The sequence below is a fragment of the Macrobrachium rosenbergii genome, chromosome 25, assembly GCF_040412425.1.
Source record: "Macrobrachium rosenbergii isolate ZJJX-2024 chromosome 25, ASM4041242v1, whole genome shotgun sequence".
NCBI lineage: Eukaryota > Metazoa > Arthropoda > Malacostraca > Decapoda > Palaemonidae > Macrobrachium > Macrobrachium rosenbergii.
In genome coordinates this window covers 28213247-28236860 of record NC_089765.1, presented here as the reverse complement: position 1 = coordinate 28236860, position 23614 = coordinate 28213247, and the positions used below count along the sequence as shown (strand labels likewise).

The 23614-nt window shown below is 37.2% G+C and overlaps 1 protein-coding gene across 5 annotated transcripts in view; it reads left to right on the top strand.

Annotated features, from left to right (window-relative positions):
- The window catches only part of Hipk (Homeodomain interacting protein kinase), a 93798-nt gene that overhangs the window by 38734 nt on the left and 31450 nt on the right, over positions 1 to 23614 (top strand). For all 5 annotated transcript variants that reach the window (XM_067127206.1, XM_067127204.1, XM_067127203.1 and 2 more), the window contains 9 exons: positions 1753 to 1926; positions 5904 to 6122; positions 7243 to 7521; positions 8534 to 8653; positions 9462 to 9752; positions 10699 to 10848; positions 12569 to 12778; positions 15472 to 16037; positions 16178 to 16338. In XM_067127206.1, the coding sequence (XP_066983307.1) occupies positions 1753 to 1926; positions 5904 to 6122; positions 7243 to 7521; positions 8534 to 8653; positions 9462 to 9752; positions 10699 to 10848; positions 12569 to 12778; positions 15472 to 16037; positions 16178 to 16338 (2170 nt within the window). The remainder of the gene's footprint in view (positions 1 to 1752; positions 1927 to 5903; positions 6123 to 7242; positions 7522 to 8533; positions 8654 to 9461; positions 9753 to 10698; positions 10849 to 12568; positions 12779 to 15471; positions 16038 to 16177; positions 16339 to 23614) is intronic.

Sequence of the window (23614 nt, the reverse complement as noted above, 5' to 3'; positions counted from 1 at the left end):
TTATTGTTATAAAATAGTTGAATATGACCAGAGTCTTATTGCCAGGCATTTATAGATCAGCACGAAGGTTTTTTTTTTTAAGGGAGAATTGAATATGAGAGAAAGTCAAGGTGGACACCTGCACAGTAAGTGCCCATTATAATGTATGAGAGCATTGTGACCCTACAATTGAAGGGATTTACTTCAAATTTTACCTCTTGTTTTACAATTAATATTCAAATTTCATGTGTTGGGAAACAACAAAATTCAACCTCAAAGTATATAGATTTTACAATTGAAAAAACAACTGACAAAATTTTTCATAAATAATATAAAAAAAAGTTACATTTAAAAAACACTAATTTATTAAAGATATACTGTACATGGTTATACTACGTGCTGTGAGTTTCATTGAATTTTGTTTAGTGTTCCTTAAGATATATTCCTCTACCTTTTGAAATATATGTTTTGAGAAAACAGCAGAAAACAAATATTGCTTATTATGTAATAACTATGAAACTTTAATTGGTAGAAAGCTCTCTTTTGCAGTAGATTAAGTATTTCTTCATATAAGCAGCATCCCCTGATAATTACAAAATAATCGTGTGAAAATTAGTATTTCCAGGCATTTCTCCAATAGAGGCTCTTCCCCTTTGTCCCTAATTCATTTTGTCTTTTCTATTCTCATAGTGAATGCAGTTTTTTTTGTCTTGCTCTTGTAATACTTTTCTTCTTTGGTCCCGTTACGAAGGGAACAAACTACTCAGAAATGCACTAAAAGCCTGTGACACATTCACGACATACCCTGTGTCACTACAAATGATGTAAAATGGGTTCATGATGCACATTAAGGAAATGTTGCTGTACACCTGAATATTTTTATATTCGTGAACAGAAACACTGTGAAGATATCCTGAGTAAATAAAACAACATTCATACTGGTTGTACCATTTGTCAAAATTGGAAGATAAAGCTGATAATTCAGTTTGTGGAAAATGCCATGTTTAGGCTGAAATCCCAGAAATTGACTAATAATCAATTTGAAATTGTAATTCTAATCTTAAAAATGTCAGAAGCCTTGCTACTGAGCAGGTAATTTTTATGCAATTTGTTGTTAAAATCCATAAGATCCTATAGATTTGACTTTTTTTACAAGTCTTTTACAAGTATTAACAAGAATGTTGTTTATAATTTGTATTAACAAGAATGTTGTTTATAATTTGGTTATTAGATAAACAAGACAATAAAACAGAAAATAAAAATAGGTCGATTATTAAAAATAATAAAAGTTCTAGAATCTGTTTCTACTTGTAATTGAATATTTCAAATCAGAAGTAGAATTATACACAACCAAGATAATTGATATTAATAAAGTGTGTTATTGTTAATAATTTTAGTCCTAATATATCCTACATGTACATTTTGAGTCAATTTTTAAACCTCAACCATATGAATGGGAGAGTGATTTGTAGTCTCACCTTAACAGCATTTTAGTGATCGGTTATCATTAAAGAATTGGAATATCTTGTGTATAGTTATCACAGCTTTCTAAAGGCAGTGAGGCCCCTTATAAAGAATGTTCATTTATAGACACTGATATTAAAACATATGAAAGGTTATAAAAATTATATTGAGAAGGGTTTTCAATTTGATACACTAACACTATATCATATTCATTTGATATACCAGATATGATTTTGGGTCTTTTGTTACAGGTTATATTTTAGAGGAGAGATGAAAACTCATGTTCTGTATTTTTTCTGTCTTTTTCAGTTGGTTCAGCATGAAGTATTATATTCACTCACAGCCCAGTATGAGGTATTGGAGTTCCTTGGCCGAGGTACATTTGGCCAGGTGGTTAAGTGCTGGAAGAAAGGCACCAATGATATTGTTGCCATTAAGATCCTTAAAAATCATCCATCATACGCTAGGCAAGGACAGATTGAGGTAAGAACTTGGCCTTTTAAGGTTTTGTTAGATATATGTTTAAATGAAATGACTTAAATGTTAGGTGTGTTTTTTCAGTAACTAGAATTTCCATGTTGCAAATTTTGCTTTAAATGTTTAACCAAACAAAATAGTTTGTTATACATCAGCAGTTTGCGATCCATAATGTTGCACATTCAGATATCAGACTTAAATTAGATTATAAATGCATATTACATTTAAGGAAATTATTGAAGAAACACACCTGTTAGAGAAAAAAAAAGTTATAAAATTGCACTAAATTTTTATAAACTCACTGCACATAGTTATAGCCATGGTGGGACTTTTAAAAAATCTTTATCATGACCATAACTGTGTTCATCATACAACCCATTCATCTTATAATAGCCTTACACTGTTTAGAGCTCAGCCATGCATTCAGTGTATTATGTATTATTCAAAGAGAAAATTTTGCTGCGCTTGTTTCCACTCCTCCTTTACCCATGTTCCTTCATGTTCTTTGGCTGTACAGTGAGACCTCTTAAAACTGGCACCCTTAGGACCAGGCCACCGCTGGACTAAAGAAAATCCTGGATGACAGAAATCACCCCTAAAAAATCTCCTTTGTAAACAAGGACTTGTCAGCTCATTCCACATATATAGTACTGTGTTATCAAAAGTAGAACAAAGCTCATGAATAATCACTGTCATGTGTTAGGTTTACTTCCTTAGCAGAATTCTGGCCTGCTCCATAAGCAGCTCTCTGGAAATGCTTGCAGCTTTGCTGTGTCGGAACTTAAATGTCTTTATAAACGTACTGTCAAATTCTGATCTCCTGGTACCTGTTAATGTTTTATGGCACTTCAAACTTTTATGGCTTTTGTTTTAAAAATCCGAAAGTCGTTTGTTTCTTTTAAAGAGAGAGAGAGAGAGAGAGAGAGAGAGAGAGAGAGAGAGACTGCTTTACATACTGTTTACAGTTATATTTCATGCATTATTGTCATATCGCATTATAATTTATAAACATAGCAGTCATGTGCTGTTTGCATTCTGCTAATGTTTACATTCTTAAAATCATCTGCTGATAGCGTTTTATTAACGTCATCACAGCCATTAATTGCTAAATGAAACACATTTTGGAGATTCTTTTTATAAGTAAATTATCAAAGCAGAGTTTAAAAATGCAACTTATTAATGCAGTAAAATAAATGAAGTAAAGGTGTGATTTCGCCAATATTGGCTGTTGCCTTTGGCTGTTCCAGAACGTTTTGTAGTCTGCACATTATTTGTTTCTTCTGCCACAGCTACAACTGTAAATATAGTGGCATATTTTCTTAACACTTTCCTCTCCATTGAGTGAAGGATAAAGATTTATTTTATTCTTATTTCTGAAAGTCACCATTGAAAATTAACAAATTTTTAACAAGTTGATAACTGTAACGCAACCCTTAATAAACGTTTTAGTGGCGGTAACTGACATCGACAAATGGCTGCTTCTCGATGTGATTTTTTATGTCGGCACTTGTCAGTGTCTTACACGCAGTTATAACTGGTTGTTAATTATAAGGAATAATGACGAATTCTTAAGACAAGTCACTGTGTTAGTAATCCTGATTTAATGTATGAAGATTCGCATTTAACCTAATGATCTTTGGCTTTTTGGCCTATTTATTATTAGTTAAAAGCTAACGCGGATATAATATGCATTATCAATGGTATCAACCAAAACTGAGACAGGCATAGAAAGTTTGGCCTAGTGTAATCTACTAAAACTACTTCTTGCACCATACACGCTGTATGTATATGATGAAATCATGTTTTTGGATGAAGTTTTGATGATCGCATGATACGAGATCGGAAGATACACTAGTATACAGTATACTCAAATTATGGTTCTTTTGTATCCTGTATATTTTCATTGGAAATAAACTGTGGTTGTGTATTTACAGAGGAAGCTTCTGTTCCAAAATCTAAAAAAATCCAAAAACTGAAACATGTAGTGCCTTGCTTTGTACCATTGCAGTAACTCTTGTAATGGTGAATTGGCCCTTATCTGCTCTAAATTTGTTTTGTCAATGTCATATGTTGTTTCAGACTGAGTGTTAATGTATGTTTTTTAGGTGGTTCATGCTGTTAATGTAGCAGCCTGATCAGAGATCTGGGTTTGATCAAGATTTGTTTACTTTAGCTCTGAATTGTTGTCTTCGCACAGTATCAGTAGCCTCTATGTCTTCAGATTTGTTCAACAAATGATTAAACTTTTCATGTGTGTGATATAGCATTTACATTCCAATTTTCAGTTTGCCTCAGGATACTTGTACTGGCACTGAAATTAAGTCGTGCAGAACATCCTTTAGAGATAAAGTGTTTTTATATCTTGTGATTTGAAAAATTTGCAAAGAGTGTTCAAAAGAACAGTGGTTTCATTTTGGTCAGAGATGCCATTCCTCGTCAGGAGACTTGGCAATTTTGGCTCATCGTGTAGTAGCAGTAAAGGGTTTTTCCCATGCATCTTTGGATGGAACTTAATCTGCTTCTGTGCCACCTTCTGCTCCTATTTTTTCCTTGTGGGTCCACCATAGATCTCCTTCTTTAAAGGTTGTTGGTCATGCCTGGTAGGGATTTGCCAATGCCTCTTCCAGTGGGCAGACTTCTTGTGCCTCTAAGTATTGATCAGCTCTTTGCTGTGCGGTTGTGGCCACCAACACCCTTGCCTACATAAGGAATTGGGAACGTGGTGGGAGTCCTCCTGCCCATTGGCAGCTGAGAGCTCTACTTTACATTACCATGGTGCCTTGCTTTGTCCCAGAGGCCCAAAGCCAAGTGGCAGAAGCATGCAGTAGGGTGCATCAAGCCCTCTCATTGGTGTGCTCTTTTCCTATAGATGTCTGCAGAACCCTGTGGGAGTTGTTGGAGGCTCCCTTGTTTATTCCATTTGCCATGTCATTGAATGCCAGTTTTATGTTTTTTTATTATAGTCTCCTTAGTTGGACCCTGTTGCACAGGCAGGCAGCACCTTCCTACATCCTTGGGATTCCCTGGATGTGTAGGCCTTTCTGCCGTTGCATTTGTCACTTGTGCATGGGCCTCCTTGGCAGTCTTACAGCAGGCACTTGGTATTCGCAAAGTACCTTTGCAAAGTTTTTATCCTTAATTATCTGGATTTACATTCATTGGGACATATCTGTCTTCACAGCAGTCTACATCCTGTTGGGCAATTTGTGATTATTATCTGAAGTAACCATTTCTGACTTCTGTGCTCAGTGAGTATCTATCATTGGGGTTTGCTTCCATTACAGACCCATTTAAATTATGGAAGCAACCACTGTTTGAAGACACTTAAATTGTAAGCTCATTTATATGGTAGTGTTCCTTTGGACTTTCCCATGCCTGCACCCTGACCTGGTTGTATCCTCATATTCCATGTAATTCATCCTCCATCCCAGTAGGCTACTTTTGAGGAATGGGTTGTAATAACAAGCTTGAGTTTCTCAACAAAACAAGATTTTATACAAAACCTATTGATGAACTTCTGTGCCCTCTTTCCTTTCTTTCTGTCTTGACTGGAGTTACATTAGAATGAGAAATGGTGGCTTCCTGTTATGATAGGGCTGTTGATCAAATGTGCAGAATGTTTTGCTTCGTATTCCAGGATGCATTCCACTCAGTTTAAGGTTATTTAAAGGTAAATTGGTTTGCACAAAAACTTCAGATGTATTAAAAGCATAGTATTTTATTGGGAGATATGTATTAAAAACATAGTATTTTATTAGGAATATTGTTCATTAAATTTTGTAGAAGCAGTTTCCTCTTATGTGTTTTGTTCATATGTAATAGTATTTTAATTTTACTGTATATAATTTCTGAGCTTTTACTAGAGCGCTTACTGATCTTAATTTGTATTGGATGCTTCAAGATTGATGGTTGTGAATGGACAGAATAGTATGTTTTTTATATTCTGTTGCAAAATTATTAAATTTCATTAATTTTTGTTTCAGGTTGGGATCTTGACCAGACTGAGCCAGGAGAATGCTGATGACTACAACTTTGTGCGTGCATTTGAATGTTTTCAGCACAAGAACCATACGTGCCTGGTGTTTGAGATGCTTGAACAGAACCTTTATGATTTTCTCAAACAAAACAAATTCTCGCCGCTGCCTCTAAAATTCATCAGACCAATTCTTCAACAAGTATTAACTGCCCTTCTTAAACTTAAGGTTTGTATGACATGGTTTTGTTTGGTGACTGGAAGTTTTATTCCTGCTGTATTTTTTTTTTCTAATGAATAAAATTGGAGAAATATGATACTTAAGTTGATGTGCATCAGTTTTAGTTTTGCTCCCCTCAGGATTGGATCCAATTGATGGCTTGTTTTTCCTGATATTATCATTCAAATCCATTGCAGTTGGTCAAGCAGGTGTTCTTATAATGATTTACATAAAACCATTTTTTCTATTAGAATAGAAATGCGTTTGAAAAATATTAACCATGGTACTGTATTTTTAAAGACTGATAACCACCCAGTACTTGAGTTTCATGCCAAAATAATATCATACATCTCCAACTCTGTTAACGTATGTTATGGACCCTCTCATTATAGTGTATGCTAGAATGGATTCAGTAAGTGTGAATAAAGGCAAATTGATAAAGGGACGGTTTGTTATGAGGGGTGTTGCTGAAAATGGTTTTTGTTTTACAAATTTTTATGACGTCTCATCTGCAAATGACTTGTTTTACTTAACAGGGTTTCTACCTTACCTGTGATATCTAGGTGAAGTGTCTTGTTGATCTTTAACCCCAGTAACTATATGAATCCTGGTATTCATAGTTGTCAGTCTAGAGTATTTGCTGCCCCTATAATTCACCTAATTATTTAATTAATCTATGGGTGATGTTATGTGAATGATACAATTTGAAAAACTTTTCACTGAAACTCATAGGTTGTACTACAAGTTCATTCTTCCCTGCTCAACTGATTGCATTTTTCAATTTAGGTAGTACCTTTTATCCATGAGGCATTTTCGTGTGGGTTACTACTGCTCTTCAGTGTGTTAGATCATGATTACAGTTAATGGGGCATTAGAAAACCAAGAATGTGTAATAAATGAATGATGGTCATTTTATTACTTTGGTAGAATTTAGAGCACAAGGTTTTTTAAATTGAAAAAAACATTACTGGTTGATGGGATATGAGCTGCAATTGAATACAATGTTTGTTAAAAAAAAAAAGTTGAGAAAAATCAACGACGTACATAGAAATTGTGAGACCGCCGAATTATTTTTATGTGCTGAGATTACATTTTAATGTGATTGTTCATGATATTTTTTTCCTTCCAGCAACTTGGCTTGATTCATGCTGATTTAAAGCCAGAGAACATCATGTTAGTAGATCCAGTAAGGCAACCTTATCGTGTCAAGGTCATTGACTTTGGCAGTGCATCACATGTCAGCAAAGCTGTTTGTAACACGTACCTGCAATCACGCTATTATCGAGCGCCAGAAATTATTTTAGGACTGCCCTTCTCAGAGGCTATAGACATGTGGTCTTTAGGGTGTGTTATAGCAGAGCTTTTTTTAGGATGGCCTCTGTATCCAGGATCATCCGAATATGATCAGGTAAGATATGCAGGATTTGTTAAGGTTTGTTCTTGTGTGTATATTTTGATTTTGATTTCATAATCATTGTAGAATTGAATTCCTCTGGTGACTTTTTTTTTTTAAAGAAGCACAGTTGATGAAATCTTGATGTACATACTTAAACTTAGAGTGACCACAAATTAGTGCTAAAAGGTCTGAGGAGGTTGCAGTTATGCTTAGAGTATGGTCATAGCGAAAATCACTGATTTTCGCCACTTATCGGCGCCGATAACTGGAGATTGGCACCTCAGTCAGGTATGTATTGGTACTGATAAGCAGAAATCTCCAATTTTCAGTGCCAAAAATTGCCAATTTTCGTCGCTAGCCAAGCCCCGTAAAACCAGATCGCTGATAACCAAGCCTGCTGATAACAGGGACTGCCTGTATTGAATACTGAAGACCATGAAGAATAATTGAGTAACCATAAAAGAATAGAAGACTATGGCAGGCTTAAGGGAAATTTTGTATATAATTTCTGTGTTTAAGAGCTTCAAGTTTTATATATAACAAACAGTTTTATTGAGGTCAAGTAGCATCAATATAGAAAGGTGTACCACAACCTTGTAATGGCTGTCTGTATTCCTGAATCATACGTTGACAGTGTTTATGGCGCTGTAACTTGATGTTGCATCAAGTTACAGCACTGTAAGCACCATTAACTTGATGCCTATTCTTGCCGTTAGCGCCGTCAACAGTGCTTACGGCGCTGTAAAACGCCGTTAGCGGCACTGAAAAAGCGCTGTAAGTTGGTGTCACAGTATGCTGTTGACACACTGTACTTCCCAGGTGACTTCAGATAAACCCCCTTGCCACTAAAGATGGAGTAGATAGAAAGCCCTTGGTTTTTATATGGGGTGATACGCGATGTACCATGTAACTGATTAAAGGCTCGGGAAGTTAGTCAAATTACCCTTGAGATTAAAATACCCCAAAACATCAAAGTACTTTTTTTATAACTGTATTTATAACAAGATTTTGTATTTTTTCTCAGATCCGGTATATCAGTCAGACTCAAGGAATTCCACCAGAGCACATGTTGAATAATGCTACAAAGACTACCAAGTTTTTTTATCGGGATAACGATTCAACGTATCCGTTTTGGCGATTAAAGGTTGGTAGTGGAAGAGTAGTTTTTAATATAATTGTATGATATATATATTGAGTAGTAAATCATTGAAAAATGCAGGAGGTAGTTATGGTAAAGTCAGTCAGAACATTAACAAAAGTGACGAAGTAACAAAAACATACATTCCATAAAGGATGCATACAGACCTGGGCTCTGGACCAGAAAGTAGTTTTTAAATTTTTACCATATGCACAGCCATCACTAATATATACGTTATATGTATCTTGTAAATGTTCTTAAGGAAATTATGAAAATACAAAAGCAAAAATGTAAAAATTAAGAAATTATTGGACAACATTCATGTAAAAGAGGTTCATGTATGTAAATAAATTTCTTGTGCCATCCATTAATTGTGTTCACTTTTAATACTTCCAGGATATTGCAAGTAGCAGTTCTTAACTGTTTAGAACAACTGTAATATGGAAAGGCACATTTCAAAAATAAAAGATGCAAATAAAATAGTACATACATATATAAATACATTAATTAATAGAATGAGATTTTTATAAATACTTATATATACATAATTAACTACCACTATCCTGTCCACTACTGTATTAAATTATATAAATTGTTCCTTCATTATATAGTATTGGTCATGGCAGTTAGGACTATATAAATATAAATAATCATATACATTATATATAAATATATATATATATCAGTTGTTATTATTATTATTCAGAAAATTAATGTTTCCTTAATAGAAAAGTCATTATAGAAATGTTACCATATTTTGTTATGCTAATGTAATTTTCTTGTGGTCATCACTAATGATGCACATTTCTTTTAGACTCCAGAAGAGCATGAGGGAGAGACCGGCATAAAGAGCAAAGAAGCCCGAAAGTACATCTTTAACTGCTTAGATGACATGGGGCAAGTAAACGTACCCACTGAGATAGAGGGAGGAGAATTATTGGCAGAAAAAGCTGATAGGAGGCAGTTTATTGATTTGTTGAAACGCATGTTAACTATGGACCAGGAGCGTCGAATAAGTCCCGGCGAAGCCCTCCAGCATATCTTTGTCACCCTACAGCACTTGTTGGATTACCCTCATTGTTCAAATGTCAAAGATTCAATGCAGGTAACATGCTAAGTTACTCTGTTGTTCTCATTTTATGTCTTACACATGGGATGTGATTTGAGCACATATACTTGTAAGAGAAATTTAATTTGAAAGGAGGTCTGGAGAATGTGACAGTGATATGAGAGTTCATTGTTTTATTTTTTGATGACAGTTCAGTGTCTGGTTTAGGCATTAGCCATGATATTTATTAACTTTTGTCCACTTTTATGCGACAAATATATTTTTTGTAGTGAGTCCAATACCATGTAAACATCTTTCATGCATTAATAGAAATTTAGCTGCAGAGTATTAAGTGCTTTTTGTCATTTGGTACTGTTTTGGTTTTAATTATAGGTATGAATGTATAAAAATGTTCATTTTATCAGCTATTAAGAAAGTATAAAAATGTTCATTTTATCAGCCATTAAGAAAGAATAGATCAGTGAAAATTATTAGGTCAAGGAACTGATTAATGGAAATATATGGTATGTAGAAAAATGATAGCTAAATGAAAAATTAGTGTAAGTAATTTTGCTAAGTTAAACCAAAGAGAACATCAAAATTATAATGAAATAAGTAGGGGAACAAAATTTGAAGCAGCTAAACATAAAAGCCACACACAATGCATTTACACCAGGCCTTGGGACCAAGTTGTGGTGTGAAATATATATTTTTAAATATATACAACCATCACTGATACATGGATCGCATGTGGTTTGATAAGTTTTTACAGAAGTATAGGTATTACAGAGTGAATAAGTACAAGTAGAGGCAGTGAAGACAACACACATGCACAGGGGGTCCATGTACAGGATATATAGACATAGTTCTTGTGCTATAAGTCATTTTGTCTGCTTATATTACCTATAGGGTAGATGCAGGTAGCATTACTAAGTTGCAAATAGCCTCTGCAATGATTAGATGTTACATTTAAAAAATTTATTGATTGATTTTATTTTTTCAGATGATGGAAGTGTGTCGTCGACCAGCTCCACCATATCCAACTGCTGCAGTATCACAAGCACAAGCTCTTCCTCCCTCTCTTATGCCTAATTATGTCCACTCTACTAATGGCTCCGTAACTCTTACCTTTAACAATCAGATTACCAACCAGGTAGGTTTTTGTCACTTACCATTCAAGTGTTTTTCACATGAAAAGATATACTGTATAAGATAGAAACATTTTAAAGGCTGATATTTTTAAGCATATGAGTTAGTTTAATTATAATGTTGTTTTGATGAGCAGTATATTATACCTCCAGCATCTTGTGATGTCTTGAAGGTTACTATACTTACTTGGGAAGTGAATTCTGCTTTAGCACAAATTTTCTCCTTGTTGAACATTGTGTTGCAAGTCTTTCGTGTGTGTATTAAAAAAATATATATACATATATGTATATATATATATATCTATATATATAGTATTAGCAAGAACATGTGACTTTTCAACTCTGAACATACTTTTATTGAACATGTAATAGTAACTACACTGGTTGACTAATGTTAAAAGTTTGTTTCATTCAAGTTTCTTCTTTGTGCATTTTCAATTGACCCTAAAACTTTTACGGTGGAGTTGCCCAGGTCAGAAACTTGAGACTCTGGAATGGAAATTAGAAAATAATACAAAGTAGAGAAAATTATACAAAGGAGAGAAATACAGTACAACATAATTGTTTGGGGTGTCTTGTAGATTAATTATTTTTGAAAATGGAGAAAAGTTATAACTGGAGACCTTGCTCAAGCAAGAACTCAGGATAAGGACTAAGGAATCAGGGATCTTTTAAAACTAAGTCAATAAAGAAACGTTCTCTGCATTTGAAATTGTTGAAGTGTGGTGGTAGATAAGCTTTACTTGAGATCATGAGAATCTTTAGTGTCGTATTTAAAATAGGTAAAATCTTTGGGTCATATTTTAACATTTGGTTAAAGTAGTAAATAATAATAGACCAACTTTTCGGTTAATGAGGTATGAATATTATTTATGTAACTTATAGAAATGCAATTAGGAAGAAACTTATTATGAGTATACAATTGTAGTATGTCTTAGACATGTTATTGTGTTTGTCATATGCAACAGAAAGTCAATAAATGTAGTTGGTGCAGAGAGAACAAGAAATATAATTATCAGTTGCACTTTTTAAGAACACAATACACTAGAAAAGTACTGAAGTATATTATGAATACTGTACATGTAAATGTATTATGTGTATTTATTATTCATGAATACATGTAAATGTGTCCATTACCCTATTTAAAATTACAATTTGGTACAGGTATCACCAAATCTTGCAAGAAGTCAAGTAGAATAGATTATGAATTCAAATAATCTGTGCTGTTTTAATGACAATGAAACAAATACTTATTTCTCAAAAGCACATGGGACTTCTGTTGCCAGTACCCGTCCATAAACTACCCAGGTGGTTTTGTGAAACTACGAATTAATAATAATGGGGCAGTGTTGTCAAAGACAACTGGAATCAAAGGTAGCCACTAAATAACCATCAGGACCTTGAGGATTTCATTATACATTTCAACTTCACTGATGAGCCTGCTATGCTTAGCTTCATAATCCTAAAATTTTAACCCAGTACTTTTGTCTTCCATCCAGATCTATTCTAGGGCTTGCTTAAATGAAAAATTTCTCATTTCATATTTCTTTGTGCTTCACATACATTTATTATTTTTTGTAAACTTAGTCTTTTGTATGATACAAATGTGCATTTATAAGCAGATACCTCTTGGAAGAACAGACAGGTTATTGATAAATTGTCTGTGAGCTGGACTGAATGGGTTAGTTGCTTCAAAAATGAAATGAAATAACTTGTTTTTTCCAGTATGGTTTGTATCAAGGAAATCGCAGTGGTCGTGGATATAGTGGCAGCAGTAGAGGAGAAGCAGCACCTTTCCAGCCACAGCTGGTGCCATCCATTTTGTGCCCACCACCTGCTGCAGCATATCAGGGTTTGGCATCCCCTGCCAAACATGTAACTGTTGTAACACAACAACCACAGTTACAACTGCAACCATCATTGTTATCACAGCAGGTCAGAAATTTTTCAATTTTTGTTTTGTAGACATCCTTTTGTTAAAACTCCAACTATTGGACTCTGTAGAGTGTATTTTTACTATATTGTAAACTAAAGACAAACCCTAGTGCATAGTATATTGCAACAATAATTTTATGTCTAGTCGGCAGGAGTAAATGGTAAAAATTAGGCTACTTAGCAATTAAAATAAAATTTGTCTGTATTTTACATTGAACTGGTGAATATGCTCAGTAGTTTCCCAGGGGATTTGTACTGTAAACAGGCATTATATCTCTTTCACTATGTTTGCATTTGGGGCCTCATTTGTAATCTTTTGGCATTCCCAGCATACTCCATAAGGCAGGAGTGGGCAGCCTCCCATAGTAGACATGCCCAGATCATTCATACAAATATGCTCACATGACAACCCAGTTTTTGGAGGAACATATTAATATCTGGTGTCTTAAGTAACTGAATTTATTTTATTAGTGTTTAAGTATAATTTTGTTTGCTATGTACATCACACTAAAGAAGATCATTTTTATAGATGCAAAAGGGTTAAGAAAAGTTTTAGATTTCTTTATTTTTATCAGATTACCAATCATTAGTTTTTTCAGTGTTTGAAAAAACTACTGTGTCCAGTCTCATAATAGTTTTACTGATTAAAACATAGTTAAAGGATACAGCAATATGCTCTTCATGTATTGATTGTAGTACCATAAAAATGATGCATAAAAAATACAGAGGAAGTTCAAAGATATTTTATGTAAGAAAATTAGATATTACATCTAGCAGGGGTGACTCGACCATTGTTAGTAGAAAACATCAGTCAAACTGAGAGACGAAATAGGAACTTTGCATGTCAGAAAGAAGCATTGAGCATGCCACTTCTGGCACACGTGTCAAGGGTTGCCCACCCCTGCCAGGAGTCTGTTGCAGGTTTCAATGAAGGTCACAGCACCTCATTTGCCGCTAGTGCATGTCATACATAGTCACCCATTCAAAACTGGCTAGGCCCCTTACTTGTTTGGTAATACTGACCATGTGACTAGCTGTATGACATGAAATTTCATCAAGCCCTTTGTTTCTTAATTTTGCCAGTAAGAAGAGCAGTGGTGGTGGTGTGAGCACATAATAAAAGTGTAATTTTTATTTTATTTTTTTACTGAATCATAAGCAGTGAAGAATCTGTTATTAGTTCTCTGACTAAAACATTTAGTATTTTGTGAAGTGAAGTTAGAGCTGTTTAATTATGTTTATGTGCATCACTAGTTAGTAGTCATACAGTGTGCAAAGAAGGTTTAGGCAAGTGACTCTTCGCAGGAGACATTTTTTGTAAATAATCATCCACCACCTTTCCTAGTTAGAACTAACAGAATTTTATTTAGGCACCAAATGCAAACATAAAATTTCCTTAAATATTAAAATGGTCCCCTTAGATGGAATGCATAAAATAGTTACTTGTACTATCTATCCAAAAGGTATGCATGCAACCTTGAACATCATTAGCAACAGTAAAACTTAACACAAAATACAACCCTGAACATCATAAGCAACACAATGTAACCTTTGAGTTGTAAAGGCTTGCATTATGCATTTTACACCTTTACCTCCAAAACTTCATATGGTATAGGATTTGCCTTATTGTCATTTAATGAGCAAAACACTGCAATATGGTCAGCACTTATGATTTGGTAAACATGCCACCACTGAAATTTGTAACTTAAATGATTTGATAAACATGCCACCACTGAAGTTTGTAACTTAAATTTCATTTGTTTGATAGTTTACGTAGTTTCATTTCACAAATTTTTTTAAACCAATATTTAATGTTAATGTGTTGGACCCCTGCACGCATAAACAGTAACTGAAATGGGATGTGAGTAAATAAGCCAAATCTTCAGTTAATTGATATTGTATTCTAAAATTGGTCACATTTGATTGACCCATGGATGTTTGATGAATAACCCACATGACTCGACCCTAGTGCAGAACACTAATAACAGTTTTTTGCGATGATGCCAGCACTGTACATCAAGCATCGGAAAGAAATCCAAATCTTCACATGATTTTGTTTTAAGTGATCATTAAACTTTATAGAAATTGCATTAATAAGGCCTAATAAATATTATAAAAAACTTTAGAGGCTAGCCCTATAAGAGTTGATGTTACTAGTGCAGGAGACAAGAAAACAAAAAGACCATTCTTTTATAGACTTGTTTTTGTAATCCTCCATTTGTCAGTATGTGATTGGTCTTGGTATTCCACTATTAATGTTGTGTTATCTCTTCAAGTGATGTTAATGTTTGTGGTTAGTGATGTACAGTGAGAGAAATTTAATCATTCATAAGAAAACCAAGTGAGTGAAAATTTTAAAGTATTGGTTTGTGTTAACAAAAGATTTTTTTGGCCTAGGAACAAATAGGTTCTGCAAAAATGAGTTCCAAATGTTAGGTTCGTGATCAGAATTATCCCAGTAAAAGTTGTGGTTGAGCAATACTTTAAACCTTACCATATCTTCATTGCACCTAAAATAAGGTAATGTTGCGCATTAGGTATAACTATTCAAATGCAATATTAGTGCCTAACTACTCACTAATATGAATAGTGATTAATCTTTTAAGTGTGCTGGAGTATTTTTATAGTATAATTGAATCACTTCATTTTAGAATGTGCCACTATGAAGTAATTTGAAAAAAAATTCTCTGTAGGTTGGTGGTGGTGGACAGTATGTGCCTGTCTCAATGGTGGAGCAGCCAGGAAGAGGTATGTTGTTAACAACAGGAGCAGCAGTAAGTGGTGGATGGGGACGTGGAGGACAAATGGCTCTTGTTCCACAAGCTTGGCAACAACTGCCCCAGCCTCCCACATCCCTTCAGCAGCCAGCTAGTCTTTTACCAGATGCTACAGATGCTTGGAGACGAACGTTTCTCGTGGACTCGTCAGTGGTGCAGGGGGAAGCCCCCCCTACCATGTTTCCCGTTGACCTCCACCCCGAATTGTATGAGGCTTACCCATCCGGCACCTGGGCTGGTAGCAAACGTTCCAGCAAGGCCTCCCTTGTGGCACACTCAGGTGCCCATAGTGGGCACACCTTGCATGTGGGTGGCAGGCCCTCTCAGCCAGCTGCTCATGACAAGAAGGACCTGAGCCAACAACTTTCACCTGTAAAGAAACGAGTTAAGGAAGGCACTCCACCAGGGTCTTCATCCACTCATTGGGCTAATAGTAGCACTGCTCCTCAAATCACCCATAATAATTATCACACCAGCCACAAGTATGCATTAATTTTTAAAGTTTCTTTTTCGCTAAGCATGACTTACATGATGGTTTATTGTTATATTTCAAGAATACTTAAAATTATTGCCAATAGCATTTTGATGGCAATATTTATTACTTTCTCCCAATCCTTAACAGCCACCACTCGGCACACCATGCGGGACATTCCAGCCACGTGGGCCATCCACATCACCAGAGTCATCACTCCAGCCACCACTCCACTCATTCCTCCAGTCATCATTTAGCAACCCATCCCAGTCACCTCAGTCACCCCAGTACAACGCACACATCTCATACAGGTGAGTTACAAGTCAAGTATCTAATCATTGACTTTATGAACTGTTAAAAACTCTAATTATGTTCTTTTCATTATAAGCTCGGAGGGTTGAATTTTTCATGCAGAGTTGGGTATGGATAGGAAGAAGTGTTGACACAATTATAGGGTTAATGCAATTAGTGAAGGATAACTTTGAACAAAAAGTTATTTGTGTATAATATTAGGGTAGATAGATTTATTTCAAAAATCAATACTATACAGAATGCTAATATTTCATGTTTTAACTTGAACCAAATCTATACTGTTTTACCCTATTGTACAGGGAACTCAAAAGGCAGATCAAACTTCAATAGATGACCCTCTGTGTACTCCCTTGGGTCCTTCCATACCCATGGTAAACTGCATTATGCCTATTTTATGACCCTCTCCCTCTTGTATTTCATTTTGTCTATGCCATGACTACTTTAGCAAGAGGCAGTTAGCACTAAATTGCTTGGATCCTGGCTGAGTTGTTAAGGTTTCAGTATTTATTATGGAAAGAAAATATCATTGTCTGGGTATCTTCTTTTTCTTTTGAGCACAACAGGAAACTGTTAATAAGAAGTTGAACACCTTAGACATCTACAACCCTGTTGAGAAGCTCCTGTGGTAAAAGAGTGGGGATTAACAATCTATTGCTAATGTAGCCCTTTACTATGGCATAGCTAACATGAGTTTTGGTGCAAAGTTTGTCATCATTCCTCCACCAGACATTCAGACAAACTTGGAAACTAAATCATTAACATTTGTCTTTACCTCTGACCATGATTTTGTTCGACTGCAAAATTACTCGTATGTTGTATTGCAATTTGAGATTGAGGTAGCTGGTAACTAAACATGGATTATTAAGTATAGAATTATAGGTTTTAAGGTTGCGCAGAGGACGGGAAAGTTCATTGAGTTTGAATCTTGGAAATTTAAGAGGTAATTTTTTTTTTATTCTAATATTACCCTTTGCTTGTTTGAAAATAGTGTGATTTGAATAGAAGAATCCAAGGTTTCAGTATTTATGTATGAAAATTCCCACTCATACAGGTGGTACTAGTTTAGATTTCTGTTATGGTTAAACCATCTTTAATAATGACAATAGATAAATGCAGTTACTGAGCCTTAGACAAATTAACGAGTTGGGTGAGTTTTGGAAATGTTTTAAATTTTTCTTAGTCCTTTATTTTGTTTATGGTGTTTGTCACCCTGTAGTGAACTGGCTTTTGCGGTTATTGATATGTAAAACCACCTGAAAAGTTTTAAGGTTTTTTGTGTGAGGAGTATGCTAATTCCCTCATAAGTTGGGATGAGTTGTGACATGCAGGGTGATGGAGTTCACGCAGCAGTTGATACTGGTTGTAAACAGATCACTTTTAACCCTGCATGCATGCTTCTAGGACATGCGTATATACAGTACATTGGACCTGTTAGATTTTATGAAAATTACATGGCAAATTGCCTTTGCTTAGAGTAGGGAAGGAAACGGGAGATTAGTAATAAAGTAATTCAATCAACAAGTAATTCCAAGGAAAAAATACGTAACCTAAATATTCAGAAGAAAAAATCTTAACAAAAAATGTTAGTGAAACCTTAATTTCCTTATAATCTTAATTTTCTACAGATCCTGAAAAATTCAGAGGACATGAAAGAAAATGGTATTAAAACAAAGAAGGGCCTTCATCTGAAAAAACCTGAAAAGCTGAAATGAATTGTATTCAGTAAGACCAACAATATGAAAAAATATATTCAGGGGAAGAGAACTAGCTCTAGTCTCAAACAAGGATAATAGCTTTAATCCTAAACTTAAGATCATGCAACAATATTAATTTAACCTCTTGCATCATCCAGTGAAGTAGGCTTTATCAAAATACAGTACAGTAATTGCTAAAGGAAATAAGGTTCCACAATTAGTAATGCTACTAAAGATGTGGGATTTGAACATAATTGGTTTAAAGTTACCTGTATCCACAATTGTCCTTGAAATGGATGCCACACATGTTTCTTGAAAGGATTAAATGCACTCCTTAACAAGAGCTGGTAGAAGGCTTCAAGATAAAACACAGAGAGAACAACTATACTACCTTTTTATGTCTGAAGCTGTAAGCATTGCTACTTGGAAACTGAACTTGGAAACTGACTAAACATTCAACAAGTCAGATCATACACTCTCCTGTAGTAGGAGGAGAATTATGCTTAACAAAATGGAGACTAGACAGGCAGCGTGCCCCCAACACCAAACACACCGTGCCCAGGAAGGGACAAGAGAGCTCCCAGAAGAGGCCAAGTAACATTCTTTCTTAAGTCCCTGAGGCCCTTCCCAATAAAAGCTGTGAACCATGATAGTGTCACACTTTTCCATATTTGCACTAAAGTATGATGTTATAGTTTACTTTATGGACAGACATTTGTATTCTTAAACATTCATAAGGACATACTTGTTCCTAGGGGGGATACAAACTCTACACCTTTCATATGTGGAGCATCCTTCAGCACTTGTTCCTAGGGGGGATACAAACTCTACACCTTTCATATGTGGAGCATCCTTCAGCACATGCATTGGATTGGCTGCAGACTGGTGGAGACGGGGAGAAGAGAGGTGCATTACTGATGCTCTCATTTGCAGTCAAGTGCAGATATGCCTCATCACTCTATCTCTCTCCTGTGTGCTGCAGTTTGGCTTGAGTACTCCAGAATTTTCCTTTTTATATAATCCAGTTTACTGTACATTACTTTCAGTTTCTCTGGTATCCTTTGGTTTTTGGCCCAGTTTTTCTCTTGTTGTGGAGAACAACAGGGCCAATGGTCTTGTGAGGTTTGTGGACAGCCATGAAACTGCTTCATATCCCCCATAGAAGGAGACCCTCCTCCCATATGTCTTGGTCATCACTCCATAGTGTTATGGCAGACAAAGGAAACAAACGAAAGGTTTACTAGTTTTTCTAAGAGTTTGGCCCTCTGTTGGAAATAATGCCCAGTCATTTCAGAACCTTCTTAACCCCAGTTGCCATCCCCCTCTCCCCTCCCCAGATACATCTCCCTCTAGGAAGGGTAAGTCTCCAACACACAAACACACACACACACAACTATTCATCTCTCGCCAGATGAGTATCATTCAGCTTACACGCTAGACCAGCTGTAGACCGGATTAATATGGAGGGTAACTTGATGGAGATATGACCATGATATTATCATGCTATCCATTCTTCCTTCAACTGCATTAGAGTGCAGCTGTCTCATCATTCTCATGTACTGTTGCATAGATGAGTTTCCCAAAGTTTCCTTTTTATTTTTTAGCCCCATCACTCCCTTTCCCATAGGTAGAGCAGAGATACCAGGTCACCTCCAGGTGGCTGGTGCTCTTGGTGTAGGGTTTGGGCTTCTTCATAATCCTGCTCTGATAGGAGCCATGCTTCTCCTTTCCACCATGTGTCTTTGGACAGATACAGAGAAGGTACCTTGCATCCCACTCTGGGTCCCCATCTTAGGGATAGCTTATCTCTGTGGAGCTCTCGCAGGCTGTTACGCAGTCAGCGTGCATAGCATGCTTGCTGTCCCTCACTGCTTATGGTGTCTGGACTGCCAACATCAGAGCAACAGATGGAGTTCTTCCTATTGCTCCTGCTCATGTATCTATAGTAGAGTCTTTTCATTATCTTACTCCGTGCCACTTCCGTTCTCCTCTCCCTTCTAAGTGGGTTTGCTCTCACTCTAGAGGGAGATCCCCCATCCCCAGTACCTCTGGTGGGTGTAGTCCACTTTGACCCTTGGAAGGAAGCGATAGGAGTAGCATCACCTCTCTGTCCTCCTCTTGCTCCTGGGCTGCCTCCAAAATGAACCCAATCTCTGTTCAGAGTGCAGTCCTGTCAGTGCTGTTTGGTGTTCCGTCGTGAAGACTTCTCCTTTGGGATGAAACTTTGCAAAAATCTGACATCTCCCCTGCCTCCTCTGAAGCAGCATTTGTAATGCGTCCCATTAAAGTATTGTTATTTCTCACCTTCTTACCTTCAAGATTCTTCTAAGTGCCGAAACAGCCGTCCACAGCGCCTCTCTCGTCGTCTGCCGCTAACGAGTCTGTTATTTTGAAGGGAAATTATCGTAAAGTACTGATATCTCTCAGAAAGACGTATAGAGATGAGTTCTGTAATTTCTTCACTTTAATAACGAAATATTACTTATAAAAAAGTTCAGTACAAATTAACATGTTACAGTGGTATAAACGAATTCACTCTTGTAAAAATAGTTCAACTTAGTCTGTATGGGGAGCACGAAAGCAAGGGGAGACGTACTCTCCCTGGTGGATGTTTTCTCGAATCTCCTTCTCCTCAGTTCCTCTCCTGGCTCTCGAACCCCTGGATATCTTGTTATCTGCAATCTCCACCTCCTTCCAGTCCTATTGGAAGGATTTATCTGCAAGGCCTCCCCTTCAAACAGTTGATTGGGAACGACTTAAGTGGGTGTGATTTAAATCTCTCCTTAGAAGACTTGATTGGAAATGATCTTGTGGGGGGGGAGGGTGTGAAAGACCCCTCCCTAGAATGTTTGATTGGAGGATGTGGAAGTACATCACTTTGTCCAGCCCCCAATTTCATGGAATTTCCATGAAAAGGCCTCCTATTGAAGGCGGGGTTATAGAGCTGGCGATGTTAGCTTTTTGGCGGTGCTGACTCATGACTTGAGTAAGCTAATCACGAGGCCACAGTTTCCAAAATTTACGATCGGTTTTATGGCTTTGGGCACGATATACTTGCTCACTGTTTTGAGTTTGTAGAAGAAGTTTTTACGTCGGTCAGCATATCTTAGTTCTCGGCAACAACAACAGCTTAGGCGTTCTCTCTCTCTCTCTCTCTCTCTCTCTCTCTCTCTCTCTCTCTCTCTCTCTCTCTCTCTCTCTCTCTCTCTCTCTCTCTCTCTCTCTCTCCTAACGCCACTTAGCACCACTACACTCTCTCTCTCCTAACGCCACTTAGCACCACTACATCTTCACATGAGCCACCATCGAACTTTTTGGTGCCAAGGGGCCTTCCTTTACAGAACTCCTTTGGGCTGAACTAGAACACCAGTTCAGGAGGTTATTTCACTTTGTCAAGAGCTAGATAATCTCTGGGAGGCGTCTTGGCATTAACTTTGCCAGATCTCTCATCCCCAGATTGGGTGTAAGATGTGAAACTTTCTGCAATGTTACCATTGAGTTAGCTTGTGGTGTTTTGGCCAAGATTAACTCCTTGATCTGAGTGCCAGAGAGTTCCCTTGCAGCCAGCAAGCCGAGCAAACTTCTCCCCCCCCCACACTGCTTACAAGATAGCAAACACACTACATGCCGGAGGGGCCAGAAGATCCCCCTATCTGGTTGAAGCAAACACTCTACATGCCGGAGGGGCCAGAAGATCCCCCTATCTGGTTGAATGCTTTGCTTTCCCATCTAATGTTACAGCCCACATTGAGGTTACTTGTGTTGGGCAGCAAGCCCATACTCATCTGTTTCATCAAGTCACCAGTGTGTGTGGGCAAACCTGATTCTGTATTGGATAGACTTGTGTTCTTTCCCTGCTTTTACACCAGCTTTTACATTAGATCTGCCTCTTGCTACTCAGCCATTCGATCTAGGGTTTGCAGCCCTACTTCCCCTGGGTAGTGTTGGCACAGTTGTAGAGCTGTGATAGGAGGATTCCCAAGATTCTCTTTTCACCCATGCAGGGACATGGAAACCACCTCAGGGAAACTAGGTACCATCTGCGAGTACAGCTGAACTCTCCACTTTAGCCCAAAGGAAGCCTGAGCTCCAGAAGGCTGAGCAGGCATATCAGCCCCTTCATACTCTTTAAGAATGGCAGAACTCCCTCTCAGTCCTTTCAGCCCCAACTTCCCCAGTCAGTCCAAGAGAGGAGGCACGATGAAGAAGGAAAGAGGAAATCATTTGAGAATGTAAGGCAGCGCATCATGGAGCAGAGCCCTGAGTAGCATCAGTCCTTTGAGATGGGTATAGACCCCTGTTCAAAGACCATTGCCTTCCTCTGTCTTTCACTTTCTGACAGGCTGTACACTGCAGATTTGCTGTAAGTCTCAAGCCATGTTGTCAGCATTCGAAACGATGGTACAGAAAGGTGCCATCAAGATCATTCACCACCAGTATCCAGGATTTTTTCTAATGGAAATGGAGAAGGCCTCTAGAGGAGACTGCTTGTTCATCATTACGTTCGATCACTTCATGGTCTTGATCAGCCTTCAAGATGCATATTTTTAGAATCCCATCTGCCAGAACTCAAGGAAGTTCCTCCACTTTGTCTGCAGTGGAATGATGCAGTTCAAGGCTCTGTGTTTTGGTCTGGTGACAGCCCTTACAAAGTTTACCCAGGTGTTCACCTTGGTCTTTGCTTGGACTCACTTGAAAGGCGTTCACCTCCTACAGCACCTAGATGATAGGCTTATTCTCACCCTTTGCAAGAAGTGCAGTGCAAGGCTGTGTGTTTTGGTCTGGTGACAGCCCTTAGGAAGTTTACCCAGGTGTTCACCTTGGTCTTTGCTTGGACTCACTTGAAAGGCATTCACCTCCTACAGCACCTAGATGATTGGCTTATTCTCACCCCTTGCAAGAAGTGCTATCTCCAGGACAGACACCATCTCCCAGCACTGATCTCTAGGACAGACACGGTCTCCTAGCCCAGTGCTGATATCTGGGTGTAGTTATTAATTGGGAGAAATCCAGTCTTGTCTCCAAGCAATTGATGTAGCTGGGAATGCCTCTGGACACTAGCAGTGAAGGCTTTCCCAGCCATTTTTCACCTGGACAACCTCAAGGAAGTCACAGTCCAGTTCCTATCAAGAAGGAACAACCAGTTTGGCAATGGCAAGTGATTTTGGGTCTCCTATTGGCACCTTTGATAGTGGCAGCTGAAACAGAACTGGTCCTCCTCAAAAGACCAGCCTCACCGTGTAACTCCCCTTAATGAGGAAGTGGCAGAGGATCTAATTTGGTGGCCTGGCATCTCCAACCTCCTTCAGGGAGTTCATATGAGGTGCACCTCCCCCTCAACTTCATCATCATCTCTCTCCCCCAGTCTCTACAAGATTACCCTTCATTTTATTCAAGTCTACAGCCAGTCCAGCACATGAGCAGAAAGATCCTCCACATATGAAAGGGTTCAGTTTGTATATCTAAGAAAAACACAAGTTACTTTAAAAACTGTTTCATTATTATCAGTGTAACTTTTCACACCAATTATTTTGTACGTTATTTTGTAACATTGACTTAAAGATTGTATTGAGGGGTAAAC